Here is a 13,782-nt window from a genome sequence, read left to right on the forward strand (position 1 = left end):
GAGAGGCAGCGAGAGGGCGAGAGAGGCAGCGAGGGCGAGAGACGCAGCGAGAGACGCAGCGAGAGAGGCAGCGAGAGAGGCAGCGAGAGAGGCAGCGAGAGGCGCAGCGAGAGGCGCAGCGGCAGCGAGAGAGGCAGCGAGAGAGGCAGCGAGAGAGGCAGCGAGAGAGGCAGCGAGAGAGGGCGAGAGAGGCAGCGAGAGGGCGAGAGAGGCAGCGAGAGAGGCAGCGAGAGAGGCAGCGAGAGAGGCAGCGAGAGAGGCAGCGAGAGAGGCAGCGAGAGAGGCAGCGAGAGGGCGAGAGACGCAGCGAGAGACGCAGCGAGAGAGGCAGCGAGAGAGGCAGCGAGAGACGCAGGAGAGAAGCAGCGAGAGACGCAGCGAGAGACGCAGCGAGAGACGCAGCGAGAGACGCAGCGAGAGACGCAGCGAGAGACGCAGCGAGAGACGCAGCGAGAGACGCAGCGAGAGACGCAGCGAGAGACGCAGCGAGAGGCGCAGCGAGAGGCGCAGCGAGAGACGCAGCGAGAGACGCAGCGAGAGACGCAGGAGAGAAGCAGCGAGAGACGCAGCGAGAGACGCAGCGAGAGACGCAGCGAGAGACGCAGCGAGAGACGCAGCGAGAGACGCAGCGAGAGAGCGAGAGACGCAGCGAGGGCGAGAGACGCAGCGAGGGCGAGAGACGCAGCGAGAGAGCGAGAGACGCAGCGAGAGAGCGAGAGATGCAGCGAGAGACGCAGCGAGAGACGCAGCGAGAGACGCAGCGAGAGACGCAGCGAGAGAGACGCAGAGAGAGCGAGCGAGAGACGCAGAGAGAGCGAGCGAGCGACGCAGAGAGAGCGAGCGAGAGACGCAGAGAGAGCGAGCGAGAGACGCAGAGAGAGCGAGCGAGAGACGCAGAGAGAGCGAGCGAGAGACGCAGAGAGAGCGAGCGAGAGACGCAGAGAGAGCGAGCGAGAGACGCAGAGAGAGCGAGCGAGAGACGCAGAGAGAGCGCGCGAGAGACGCAGAGAGAGCGCGCGAGAGACGCAGAGAGAGCGAGCGAGAGACGCAGAGAGAGCGAGAGACGCAGAGACAGCGAGCGAGAGACGCAGAGAGAGCGAGCGAGAGACGCAGAGAGAGCGAGAGACGCAGAGACAGCGAGCGAGAGACGCAGAGAGAGCGAGCGAGAGACGCAGAGAGAGACGCAGAGAGCGAGAGACGCAGAGAGCGAGAGACGCAGAGAGCGAGCGACGCAGAGAGCGAGAGACGCAGAGAGCGAGAGACGCAGAGAGCGAGAGACGCAGAGAGCGAGAGACGCAGAGAGAGCGAGCGAGAGACGCAGAGAGAGCGAGCGAGAGACGCAGAGAGAGCGAGCGAGAGACGCAGAGAGAGCGAGCGAGAGACGCAGAGAGAGCGAGCGAGAGACGCAGAGAGAGCGAGCGAGAGACGCAGAGAGAGCGAGCGAGAGACGCAGAGAGAGCGAGCGAGAGACGCAGAGAGAGCGAGCGAGAGACGCAGAGAGAGCGAGCGAGAGACGCAGAGAGCGAGCGAGAGACGCAGAGCGAGCGAGAGACGCAGTGAGAGCGAGCGAGAGACGCAGTGAGAGCGAGCGAGAGACGCAGAGAGAGCGAGCGAGAGACGCAGAGAGAGAGAGCGAGAGACGCAGAGAGAGAGAGCGAGAGACGCAGAGAGCGAGCGAGAGACGCAGAGAGAGCGAGCGAGAGACGCAGAGAGAGCGCGCGAGAGACGCAGAGAGAGCGAGCGAGAGACGCAGAGAGAGCGGGCGAGAGACGCAGAGAGAGCGGGCGAGAGACGCAGAGAGAGCGAGCGAGAGACGCAGAGAGAGCGAGCGAGAGACGCAGAGAGAGCGGGCGAGAGACGCAGAGAGAGCGGGCGAGAGACGCAGAGAGAGCGAGCGAGAGACGCAGAGAGAGCGAGCGAGAGACGCAGAGCGAGAGACGCAGAGAGAGCGAGCGAGAGACGCAGAGAGAGACGCAGAGAGCGAGAGACGCAGAGAGCGAGAGACGCAGAGAGCGAGCGACGCAGAGAGCGAGAGACGCAGAGAGCGAGAGACGCAGAGAGCGAGAGACGCAGAGAGAGCGAGCGAGAGACGCAGAGAGAGCGAGCGAGAGACGCAGAGAGAGCGAGCGAGAGACGCAGAGAGAGCGAGCGAGAGACGCAGAGAGAGCGAGCGAGAGACGCAGAGAGAGCGAGCGAGAGACGCAGAGAGAGCGAGCGAGAGACGCAGAGAGAGCGAGCGAGAGACGCAGAGAGAGCGAGCGAGAGACGCAGAGAGAGCGAGCGAGAGACGCAGAGAGCGAGCGAGAGACGCAGAGCGAGCGAGAGACGCAGTGAGAGCGAGCGAGAGACGCAGTGAGAGCGAGCGAGAGACGCAGAGAGAGCGAGCGAGAGACGCAGAGAGAGAGAGCGAGAGACGCAGAGAGAGAGCGAGAGACGCAGAGAGCGAGCGAGAGACGCAGAGAGAGCGAGCGAGAGACGCAGAGAGAGCGCGCGAGAGACGCAGAGAGAGCGAGCGAGAGACGCAGAGAGAGCGGGCGAGAGACGCAGAGAGAGCGGGCGAGAGACGCAGAGAGAGCGAGCGAGAGACGCAGAGAGAGCGAGCGAGAGACGCAGAGAGAGCGGGCGAGAGACGCAGAGAGAGCGGGCGAGAGACGCAGAGAGCGCGAGCGAGAGACGCAGAGAGAGCGAGCGAGAGACGCAGAGAGAGAGACGCAGAGAGAGCGAGCGACGCAGAGAGAGCGAGCGACGCAGAGAGAGCGAGCGACGCAGAGAGAGCGAGCGACGCAGAGAGAGCGAGCGACGCAGAGAGAGCGAGCGACGCAGAGAGAGCGAGCGACGCAGAGAGAGCGAGCGAGAGACGCAGAGAGAGCGAGCGAGAGACGCAGAGAGAGCGAGCGAGAGACGCAGAGAGAGCGAGCGAGAGACGCAGAGAGAGCGAGCGAGAGACGCAGAGAGAGCGAGCGAGAGACGCAGAGAGAGCGAGCGAGAGACGCAGAGAGAGCGAGCCAGAGACGCAGAGAGAGCGAGCGAGAGACGCAGAGAGAGCGAGCGAGAGACGCAGAGAGAGCGAGCGAGAGACGCAGAGGGCGAGAGACGCAGAGAGCGAGAGACGCAGAGAGCGAGCGAGAGACGCAGAGAGAGAGCGAGCGACGCAGAGAGAGCGAGCGACGCAGAGAGAGCGAGCGACGCAGAGAGCGAGCGACGCAGAGAGAGCGAGCGACGCAGAGAGAGCGAGCGAGAGACGCAGAGAGAGCGAGCGAGAGACGCAGAGAGAGCGAGCGAGAGACGCAGAGAGAGCGAGCGAGAGACGCAGAGAGCGAGAGACGCAGAGAGCGAGAGACGCAGAGAGCGAGAGACGCAGAGAGAGAGCGAGAGACGCAGAGAGAGAGAGAGAGAGAGACGCAGAGAGAGACGCAGCGAGTGAGGCAGCGAGTGAGGCAGCGAGAGAGGCAGCGAGAGAGGCAGCGAGAGAGGCAGCGAGAGAGGCAGCGAGAGAGGCAGCGAGAGGGCCAGAGAGGCAGCGAGAGGGCCAGAGAGGCAGCGAGAGGGCCAGAGAGGCAGCGAGAGGGCCAGAGAGGCAGCGAGAGGGCCAGAGAGGCAGCGAGAGGGCCAGAGAGGCAGCGAGAGGGCCAGAGGCAGCGAGAGGGCCAGAGAGGCAGCGAGAGGGCCAGAGAGGCAGCGAGAGGGCCAGAGAGGCAGCGAGAGGGCCAGAGAGGCAGCGAGAGGGCCAGAGAGGCAGCGAGAGGGCCAGAGAGGCAGCGAGAGGGCCAGAGAGGCAGCGAGAGGGCCAGAGAGGCAGCGAGAGGGCCAGAGAGGCAGCGAGAGGGCCAGAGAGGCAGCGAGAGGGCCAGAGAGGCAGCGAGAGGGCCAGAGAGGCAGCGAGAGGGCCAGAGAGGCAGCGGGAGGGCCAGAGAGGCAGCGGGAGGGCCAGAGAGAGCGAGCGACGCAGAGAGAGCGAGCGAGCGACGCAGAGAGCGAGCGAGAGACGCAGAGAGAGAGCGAGCGACGCAGAGAGAGCGAGCGACGCAGAGAGAGCGAGCGACGCAGAGAGAGCGAGCGACGCAGAGAGCGAGCGACGCAGAGAGAGCGAGCGAGCGACGCAGAGAGAGCGAGCGAGAGACGCAGAGAGAGCGAGCGAGAGACGCAGAGAGAGCGAGCGAGAGACGCAGAGAGAGCGAGCGAGAGACGCAGAGAGAGCGAGCGAGAGACGCAGAGAGCGAGAGACGCAGAGAGCGAGAGACGCAGAGAGAGAGAGAGAGACGCAGAGAGAGACGCAGCGAGAGAGGCAGCGAGAGAGGCAGCGAGAGAGGCAGCGAGAGAGGCAGCGAGAGAGGCAGCGAGAGAGGCAGCGAGAGGGCCAGAGAGGCAGCGAGAGGGCCAGAGAGGCAGCGAGAGGGCCAGAGAGGCAGCGAGAGGGCCAGAGAGGCAGCGAGAGGGCCAGAGAGGCAGCGAGAGGGCCAGAGAGGCAGCGAGAGGGCCAGAGAGGCAGCGAGAGGGCCAGAGAGGCAGCGAGAGGGCCAGAGAGGCAGCGAGAGGGCCAGAGAGGCAGCGAGAGGGCCAGAGAGGCAGCGAGAGGGCCAGAGAGGCAGCGAGAGGGCCAGAGAGGCAGCGAGAGGGCCAGAGAGGCAGCGAGAGGGCCAGAGAGGCAGCGAGAGGGCCAGAGAGGCAGCGAGAGGGCCAGAGAGGCAGCGGGAGGGCCAGAGAGGCAGCGAGAGGGCCAGAGAAGCAGCGAGAGGGCCAGAGAGGCAGCGGGAGGGCCAGAGAGGCAGCGGGAGGGCCAGAGAGGCAGCGGGAGGGCCAGAGAGGCAGCGGGAGGGCCAGAGAGGCAGCGGGAGGGCCAGAGAGGCAGCGGGAGGGCCAGAGAGGCAGCGGGAGGGCCAGAGAGGCAGCGGGAGGGCCAGAGAGGCAGCGGGAGGGCCAGAGAGGCAGCGGGAGGGCCAGAGAGGCAGCGGGAGGGCCAGAGAGGCAGCGGGAGGGCCAGAGAGGCAGCGGGAGGGCCAGAGAGGCAGCGAGAGGGCCAGAGAGGCAGCGAGAGGGCCAGAGAGGCAGCGAGAGGGCCAGAGAGGCAGCGAGAGGGCCAGAGAGGCAGCGAGAGGGCCAGAGAGGCAGCGAGAGGGCCAGAGAGGCAGCGAGAGGGCCAGAGAGGCAGCGAGAGGGCCAGAGAGGCAGCGAGAGGGCCAGAGAGGCAGCGAGAGGGCCAGAGAGGCAGCGAGAGGGCCAGAGAGGCAGCGAGAGGGCCAGAGAGGCAGCGAGAGGGCCAGAGAGGCAGCGAGAGGGCCAGAGAGGCAGCGAGAGGGCCAGAGAGGCAGCGAGAGGGCCAGAGAGGCAGAGAGAGGGCCAGAGAGGCAGAGAGAGGGCCAGAGAGGCAGCGAGAGGGCCAGAGAGGCAGCGAGAGGGCCAGAGAGGCAGCGAGAGGGCCAGAGAGGCAGCGAGAGGGCCAGAGAGGCAGCGAGCGGGCCAGAGAGGCAGCGAGCGGGCCAGAGAGGCAGCGAGCGGGCCAGAGAGGCAGCGAGTGGGCCAGAGAGGCAGCGAGCGGGCCAGAGAGGCAGCGAGCGGGCCAGAGAGGCAGCGAGCGGGCCAGAGCGGGCCAGAGAGGCAGCGAGCGGGCCAGAGAGGCAGCGAGCGGGCCAGAGAGGCAGCGAGCGGGCCAGAGAGGCAGCGAGCGGGCCAGAGAGGCAGCGAGCGGGCCAGAGAGGCAGCGAGCCAGAGAGGCAGCGAGCCAGAGAGGCAGCGAGCCAGAGAGGCAGCGAGCCAGAGAGGCAGCGAGCCAGAGAGGCAGCGAGCCAGAGAGGCAGCGAGCCAGAGAGGCAGAGCGAGAGAGGCAGAGCGAGAGAGACAGAGCGAGAGAGACAGAGCGAGAGTGGGAGAGTGCAGAAAGAATTCACAAGAATGGTTACATGCACGAGGAAGCCCGGTTATGTGGGCAGATTGGAGAACTTTTTCTTCAGAGAAGGAGAGGTTTGATTAAAGTGCTCAAAACCCTGAAGGGTTGTGGACAGAGTTGACGGGGATAAAATGTTTGACTGGCGTAAGGATCGAGAATCAGAGGGCACAGACTGAAGGCAATTGACGAAAGAAACACTCGGCATGGGCCATTTTTCCCCAGCGAATGGTCAGGAGTGTGGAGGAGGCAGATTTAATCAAGATTTATCATCAGGGAATTGGGCAATTAATTGAAGAGAAAGATTTGGTCTGGGAACGGGGAGGAGAGTGGGACTGGGTGAGTTGTTCTTGCAGAGGGCTAGCACGGGGCAATAGAGGTCGAATAGCCTGACTCTGTGCTCTAACCAATCTATAATTCCAAGTCCACATAGAACACATCGCAAACATTTCCTCCATCAACCCCGATTGTTACAACAACAAAAACCTCAAGAAAACCACTTGAACACAATTTGCCTTCAGCGAATCTCTGCTGGCTTTAGTCGTGAACGGGACTGCTACTTATGTCCTGGATTATCGCTCTGAAAGTTTCCCCACAGAGACAGAGTGAACCTGGAGCTGATTGCAATGTGAACAGAATGCTGCCCTCGGCAGTTTAGTGCACGTGCAGATTCCCTGCCAGCTATTGCTCAAGCTGAAATGTTACCACATTTAGAACTCGAAGAGCTGTACAAAGTATTAAAGCAACTGCAAGTTAGTTGAACGACCTAGCGAACCGCGACAGCTAACCAGCGACAAGTAGTTTTCTGAACAGATGCTCATTACTCTGAACAAGAAACTGAGCGAGACATTATGTGGGATTGGTAAACTTTGCTCAAGTAGGCAGCACAGTGGTTAGAACGGTTTCTTCACAGCGCCAGGGTCCCAGGTTCGATCCCCAGCTTGGGTCACTGTCTGTGCGGAGTCTGCACATCCTCCCCGTGTCTGCGTGGGTTTCCTCCGGGTGCTCCGGCTTCCTCCCACAAGTCCAGAAAGACGTGCTGTTAGGTGAATTGGACATTCTGAATACTCCCTCTGTGACCCGAACAGGCGCCGGAATGTGGCGACGAGGGGCTTTTCACAGTAACTTCATTGCAGTGTTAGTGTAAGCCTGCTTGTGACACTAATAAAGATTATATTTATATTATAAATAAGTAAGGACTCCGTGTCCGGGAGGCTGGAGGAATAGGAGGTTATGGAAAAGGTTGTTGAGGATTGGTGAGGGACAGGCTGGACACACACCTGTGAGGTCCGTCCCCTCAGGGAACATGAGGAGCTGGAGCGGATGTTTGATGTCACACAGGTATTCCAACATCAGACTGAGGTATTCCTGGTCCTCTTCCCAATTCCTCCGAACAAAGATAAATGCAGCTACTTGCATGGCCCAGCCTGAAAGGCAAAGAAAGAGAGTGAGCAGAGTAACGGTGGAGTTCGGCAAAGGGGCAGTGACTGGGGACAGAGTGAGGGGGTGGGGGCCGAGGGGGTGGGGGCAACATGATAGGAGCGGGACAGACAGTCCTGTGAGTGTTCGACAGTGTAGAGGGAGCTTTACTCTGTATCTAACCCCGTGCTGTACCTGTCCTGGGAGTGTTTGATGGGGACAGTGTAGAGGGAGCTTTACTCTGTATCTAACCCCGTGCTGTACCTGTCCTGGGAGTGTTTGATGGGGACAGTGTAGAGGGAGCTTTGCTCTGTATCTAACCCCGTGCTGTACCTGTCCTGGGAGTGTTTGATGGGGACAGTGTAGAGGGAGCTTTACTCTGTATCTAACCCCGTACTGTACCTGTCCTGGGAGTGTTTGATGGGGACAGTGTAGAGGGGGCTTTACTCTGTATCTAACCCCATGCTGTACCTGTCCTGGGAGTGTTTGATGGGGACAGTGTAGAGGGAGCTTTACTCTGTATCTAACCCCGTGCTGTACCTGTCCTGGGAGTGTTTGATGGGGACAGTGTAGAGGGAGCTTTACTCTGTATCTAACCCCGTACTGTACCTGTCCTGGGAGTGTTTGATGGGGACAGTGTAGAGGGGGCTTTACTCTGTATCTAACCCCATGCTGTACCTGTCCTGGGAGTGTTTGATGGGGACAGTGTAGAGGGAGCTTTACTCTGTATCTAACCCCGTGCTGTACCTGTCCTGGGAGTGTTTGATGGGGACAGTGTAGAGGGAGCTTAACTCTGTATCGAACCACGTGCTGTACCTGTGCTGGGAGTGTTTGATGGGGACAGTGTAGAGGGAGCTTTACTCTGTATCTAACCCCGTGCTATACCTGTCCTGGGAGTGTTTGGTGGGGACAGTGTAGAGGGAGCTTTACTCTGTATCTAACCCCGCGCTATACCTGTCCTGGGAGTGTTTGATGGGGACAGTGCAGAGCGAGTTTTACTCTGTATCTAACCCCGTGCTGTACCTGTCCTGGGAGTGTCTGATGGGGACAGTGTAGAGGGAGCTTTACTCTGTATCTATCCCCGTGCTGTACCTGCCCTGGGAGTGTTTGATGGGGACAGTGTAGAGGGAGCTTTACTCTGTATCTAACCCCATGCTGTACCTGTCCTGGGAGTGTTTGATGGGGACAGTGTAGAGGGAGCTTTACTCTGTATCTAACCCCGTGCTGTACCTGTCCTGGGAGTGTTTGATGGGGACAGTGTAGAGGGAGCTTTACTCTGTATCTAACCCCGTGCTGTTCCTGTCCTGGGAGTGCTTGATGGGGACAGTGTAGAGGGAGCTTTACTCTGTATCTAACCCCGTGCTGTACCTGTCCTGGGAGTGTTTGATGGGGACAGTGTAGAGGGAGCTTTACTCTGTATCTAACCCCGTGCTGTACCTGTCCTGCGAGTGTTTGATGGGGACAGCGTAGAGGGAGCTTTACTCTGTATCTAACCCCGTGCTGTACCTGTCCTGGGAGTGTTTGATGGGGACAGTGTAGAGGGAGCTTTACTCTGTATCTAACCCCGTGCTGTTCCTGTCCTGGGAGTGCTTGATGGGGACAGTGTAGAGGGAGCTTTACTCTGTATCTAACCCCGTGCTGTACCTGTCCTGGGAGTGTTTGATGCGGACAGTGTAGAGGGAGCTTTACTCTGTATCTAACCCTGTGCTGTACCTGTCCTGGGAGTGTTTGATGCGGACAGTGTAGAGGGAGCTTTGCTCTGTATCTAACCCTGTGCTGTACCTGTCCTGGGAGTGTTTGATGGGGACAGTGTAGAGGGAGCTTTACTCTGTATCCAACCACGTGCTGTACCCAGGATGTGATCAGTTACTAATCCGCTAAACTGCAATGGATGAGGGTAGCGGGGCCATGGGGCCTTGTAGGAGAGGGGCGAGGGAGGTGTTCGAGACCTCGGCTTGTGTTGAAGGACCCAAATGTCGCGCAGGTTGGCAATTGGTCCACAGCTCCCGCTGAGAGCAGCCACTGTATTGAGGAAGAAATGCTTCAGCTGCACCATCCTGTCCAAGGCCCTCTCGTGCACTCTGCCTCTCTGTGCAGACTGCAGATTCACCGCGGCAGGATGTTGGGCAGGCTCTGCTCGCGGACCTGTCACTGCCGTGGTTACTCTGCGCCTGTCAATTTGCTGGAAATCGTCTGACCACCTGTTCGGATCTCAAGTTTTGCAATACTGACAACAGGAAATGCTCAGCTGGCTGCCCAATCTGTTTCTATTCCTGTCATGAACTGTCTTATCTGCAAACTCTCTCTTCAACGCCTGCTCAGCTCCTCAACTAAACCATATTTAAAAACATTTAGAACTTTGTTTTTGAGCAGATGGGAAGCTCAGCACAGAGTAAAGCTCCCTCTACACTGTCCCCATCAAACACTCCCAGGACAGGTACAGCACGGGGTTAGATACAGAGTAAAGCTCCCTCCACACTGTCCCCATCAAACACTCCCAGGACAGGTACAGCACGGGGTTAGATACAGAGTAAAGCTCCCTCTACACTGTCCCCATCAAACACTCCCAGGACAGGTACAGCACGTGGTTAGATACAGAGTAAAGCTCCCTCCACACTGTCCCCATCAAACACTCCCAGGACAGATACAGCACGGGGTTAGATACAGAACAAAGCTCCCTCTACACTGTCCCCATCAAACACTCCCAGGGCAGGTACAGCACGGGGTTAGATACAGAGTAAAGCTCCCCGACACTGTCCCCATCAAACACTCCCAGGACAGGTACAGCACGGGGTTAGATGCAAAGTAAAGCTCTATCTAGACTGTCCCCATCAAGCAATCCCAGGACAGGTACAGCACGGGGTTAGATACAGAGTAAAGCTCCCTCTACACTGTCCCCATCAAACATTCTCAGGACAGGTACAGCACGGGGTTAGATACAGAGTAAAGCTCACTCTACACTGTCCCCATCAAACACTCCCAGGACAGGTACAGCACGGGGTTAGATACAGAGTAAAGCTCCCTCTACACTGTCCCCATCAAACACTCCCAGGACAGGTACAGCATGGGGTTAGATACAGAGTAAAGCTCTCTCTACGTTGTCCCCATCAAACACTCCCAGGACAGGTACAGCACATGGTTAGATACAGAGTAAAGCTCCCTCTACACTGTCCCCATCAAACACTCCCAGGACAGGTACAGCACGTGGTTAGATACAGAGTAAAGCTGTCCGCATCAAACACTCCCAGGACAGGTACAGCACGTGGTTAGATACAGAGTAAAGCTCCCTCGACACTGTCCCCATAAAACACGCCCAGGACAGGTACAGCACAGGGTTAGATACAGAGTTAAGCTCACTCTACACTGTCCCCATCAAACACTGCCAGGACAGGTACAGCATGGGGTTAGATACAGAGTAAAGCTCCCTCTACGCTGTCCCCATCAAACACTCCCAGGACAGGTACAGCACATGGTTAGATACAGAGTAAAGCTCCCTCTACACTGTTCCCATCAAACACTCCCAGGACAGGTACAGCACAGGGTTAGATACAGAGTAAATCTCCCTCTACACTGTCCCCATCAAACACTCCCAGGTCAGGTACAGCACGGGGTTAGATACAGAGTAACGCTCCCTCCACACTGTCCCCATCAAACACTCCCAGGATAGGTACAGCACGGGGTCAGATACAGAGTAAAGCTCCCTCTACACTGTCCCCATCAAACACTCCCAGGACAGATAAAGCACGGGGTTAGATGCAGAGTAAAGCTCCCTCTACACTGACCCCATCAAACACTCCCAGGACAGGTACAGCACGGGGTTAGATACAGAGTAAAGCTCCCTCTACACTGTCCCCATCAAACACTCCCAGGACAGGTACAGCACGGGGTTAGATACAGAGTAAAGCTCCCTCTACACTGTCCCCATCAAACACTCCCAGGACAGGTGCAGCACGGGGTTAGATACAGAGTAAAGCTCCCTCTACACTGTCCCCATCAAACACTCCCAGGACAGGTACAGCACGGGGCTAGATACAGAGTAAAGCTCCATCTAGACTGTCCCCATCAAACACTCCCAGGACAGGTGCAGCACGGGGTTAGATACAGAGTAAATCTCCCTCTACACTGTTCCGATCAAACACTCCCAGGACAGGTACAGCACAGGGTTAGATACAGAGTAAATCTCCCTCTACACTGTCCCCATCAAACACTCCCAGGACAGGTACAGCACGGGGTTAGATACAGAGTAAAGCTCCCTCTACACTGTCCCCATCAAACACTCCCAGGACAGAGATAGCATGGGGTTCGATACAGAGTAATGCTCCCTCTACACTGTCCCCATCAAACACTCCCAGGACAGGTACAGCAAGGGGTTAGATACAGAGTAAAGCTCCCTCTACACTGACCCCATCAAACACTCCCAGGATAGGTACAGCACGTGGTCAGATACAGAGTAAAGCTCCCTCTACACTGAACCCATCAAACACCCCCAGGACAGGTACAGCACGTGGTTAGATACAGAGTAAAGCTGTCCGCATCAAACACTCCCAGGACAGGTACAGCACGTGGTTAGATACAGAGTAAAGCTCCCTCGACACTGTCCCCATCAAACTCTCCCAGGACAGTTACAGCACGGGGTTAGATACAGAGTAAAGCTCCCTCTACACTGTCCGCATCAAACACTCCCAGGACAGGTACTGCACGGGGTTAGATACAGAGTAAAGCTCCATCTACACTGTCCCCATCAAACACTCCCAGGACAGGTACAGCACGGGGTTAGATACAGAGTAACGCTCCCTCTACACTGTCCCCATCAAACACTCCTAGGACAGGTACAGCACGGGGTTAGATACAGAGTAAAGCTCCCTCTACACTGTCCCCATCAAACACTCCCAGGACAGGTACAGCATGGGGTTAGATACAGAGTAAAGCTCTCTCTACGTTGTCCCCATCAAACACTCCCAGGAGAGGTACAGCACATGGTTAGATACAGAGTAAAGCTCCCTCGACACTGTTCCCATCAAACACTCCCATGACAGGTACAGCACGGGGTTAGATACAGAGTAAAGCTCCCTCTACACTGTCCCCATCAAACACTCCCAGGACAGGTACAGCACGGGGTCAGATACAGAGTTAAGCTCCCTCTACACTGTCCCCATCAAACTCTCCCAGGACAGTTACAGCACGGGGTTAGATACAGAGTAAAGCTCCCTCTACACTGTCCGCATCAAACACTCCCAGGTCAGGTACTGCACGGGGTTAGATGCAGAGTAAAGCTCCCTCTACACTGTCCCCATCAAACACTCCCAGGACAGGTACAGCACATGGTTAGATACAGAGTAAAGCTCCCTCTACACTGTTCCCATCAAACACTCCCAGGACAGGTACAGCACAGGGTTAGATACAGAGTCAATCTCCCTCTACACTGTCCCCATCAAACACTCCCAGGACAGATAAAGCACGGGGTTAGATGCAGAGTAAAGCTCCCTCTACACTGACCCCATCAAACACTCCCAGGACAGAGATAGCATGGGGTTCGATACAGAGTAAAGCTCCCTCGACACTGACCCCATCAAACACTCCCAGGACAGGTACAGCACGTGGTTAGATACAGAGTAAAGCTCCCTCTACACTGTCCCCATCAAACACTCCCAGGACAGGTACAGCACGTGGTTAGATACAGAGTAAAGCTGTCCGCATCAAACACTCCCAGCACAGGTGCAGCACGTGGTTAGATACAGAGGAAAGCTCCCTCGACACTGTCCCCATCAAACACGCCCAGGACAGGTACAGCACAGGGTTAGATACAGAGTTAAGCTCCCTCTACACTGTCCCCATCAAAGACTCCCAGGACAGGTACAGCACGGGGTTAGATACAGAGTAAAGCTCCCTCTACACTGACCCCATCAAACACTCCCAGGACAGGTACAGCACGTGGTTAGATACAGAGTAAAGCTGTCCGCATCAAACACTCCCAGGACAGGTACAGCACGTGGTTAGATACAGAGTAAAGCTCCCTCGACACTGTCCCCATCAAACACTCCCAGGACAGGTACAGCACGGGCTTAGATACAGAGTAAAGCTCCCTCTACACTGTCCGCATCAAACACTCCCAGGACAGGTACTGCACGGGGTTAGATACAGAGTAAAGCTCCATCTACACTGTCCCCATCAAACACTCCCAGGACAGGTACAGCACGTGGTTAGATACAGAGTAAAGCTGTTCGCATCAAACACTCCCAGGACAGGTACAGCACGGGGTTAGATACAGAGTAAAGCTCCCTCTACACTGTCCCCATCAAACACTCCCAGGACAGGTACAGCATGGGGTTAGATACAGAGTAAAGCTCCCTCTACGCTGTCCCCATCAAACACTCCCAGGACAGGTACAGCACATGGTTAGATACAGAGTAAAGCTCCCTCTACACTGTTCCCATCAAACACTCCCAGGACAGGTACAGCACAGGGTTAGATACAGAGTAAAT

General features: G+C 57.8%; 1 protein-coding gene across 2 annotated transcripts in view; it reads right to left on the reverse strand.

Moving 5' to 3' along the window:
* Positions 1 to 13,782, reverse strand: part of lclat1 (lysocardiolipin acyltransferase 1) — a 141,061-nt gene that overhangs the window by 72,300 nt on the left and 54,979 nt on the right. For both annotated transcript variants that reach the window (XM_072500380.1, XM_072500379.1), the window contains one exon: positions 7,162 to 7,308. In XM_072500380.1, the coding sequence (XP_072356481.1) occupies positions 7,162 to 7,300 (139 nt within the window). In that variant the 5' untranslated portion in view covers positions 7,301 to 7,308. The remainder of the gene's footprint in view (positions 1 to 7,161; positions 7,309 to 13,782) is intronic.

This window comes from Scyliorhinus torazame, chromosome 4 (genome assembly GCF_047496885.1).
Source record: "Scyliorhinus torazame isolate Kashiwa2021f chromosome 4, sScyTor2.1, whole genome shotgun sequence".
Classification (NCBI taxonomy): Eukaryota; Metazoa; Chordata; class Chondrichthyes; order Carcharhiniformes; family Scyliorhinidae; genus Scyliorhinus; species Scyliorhinus torazame.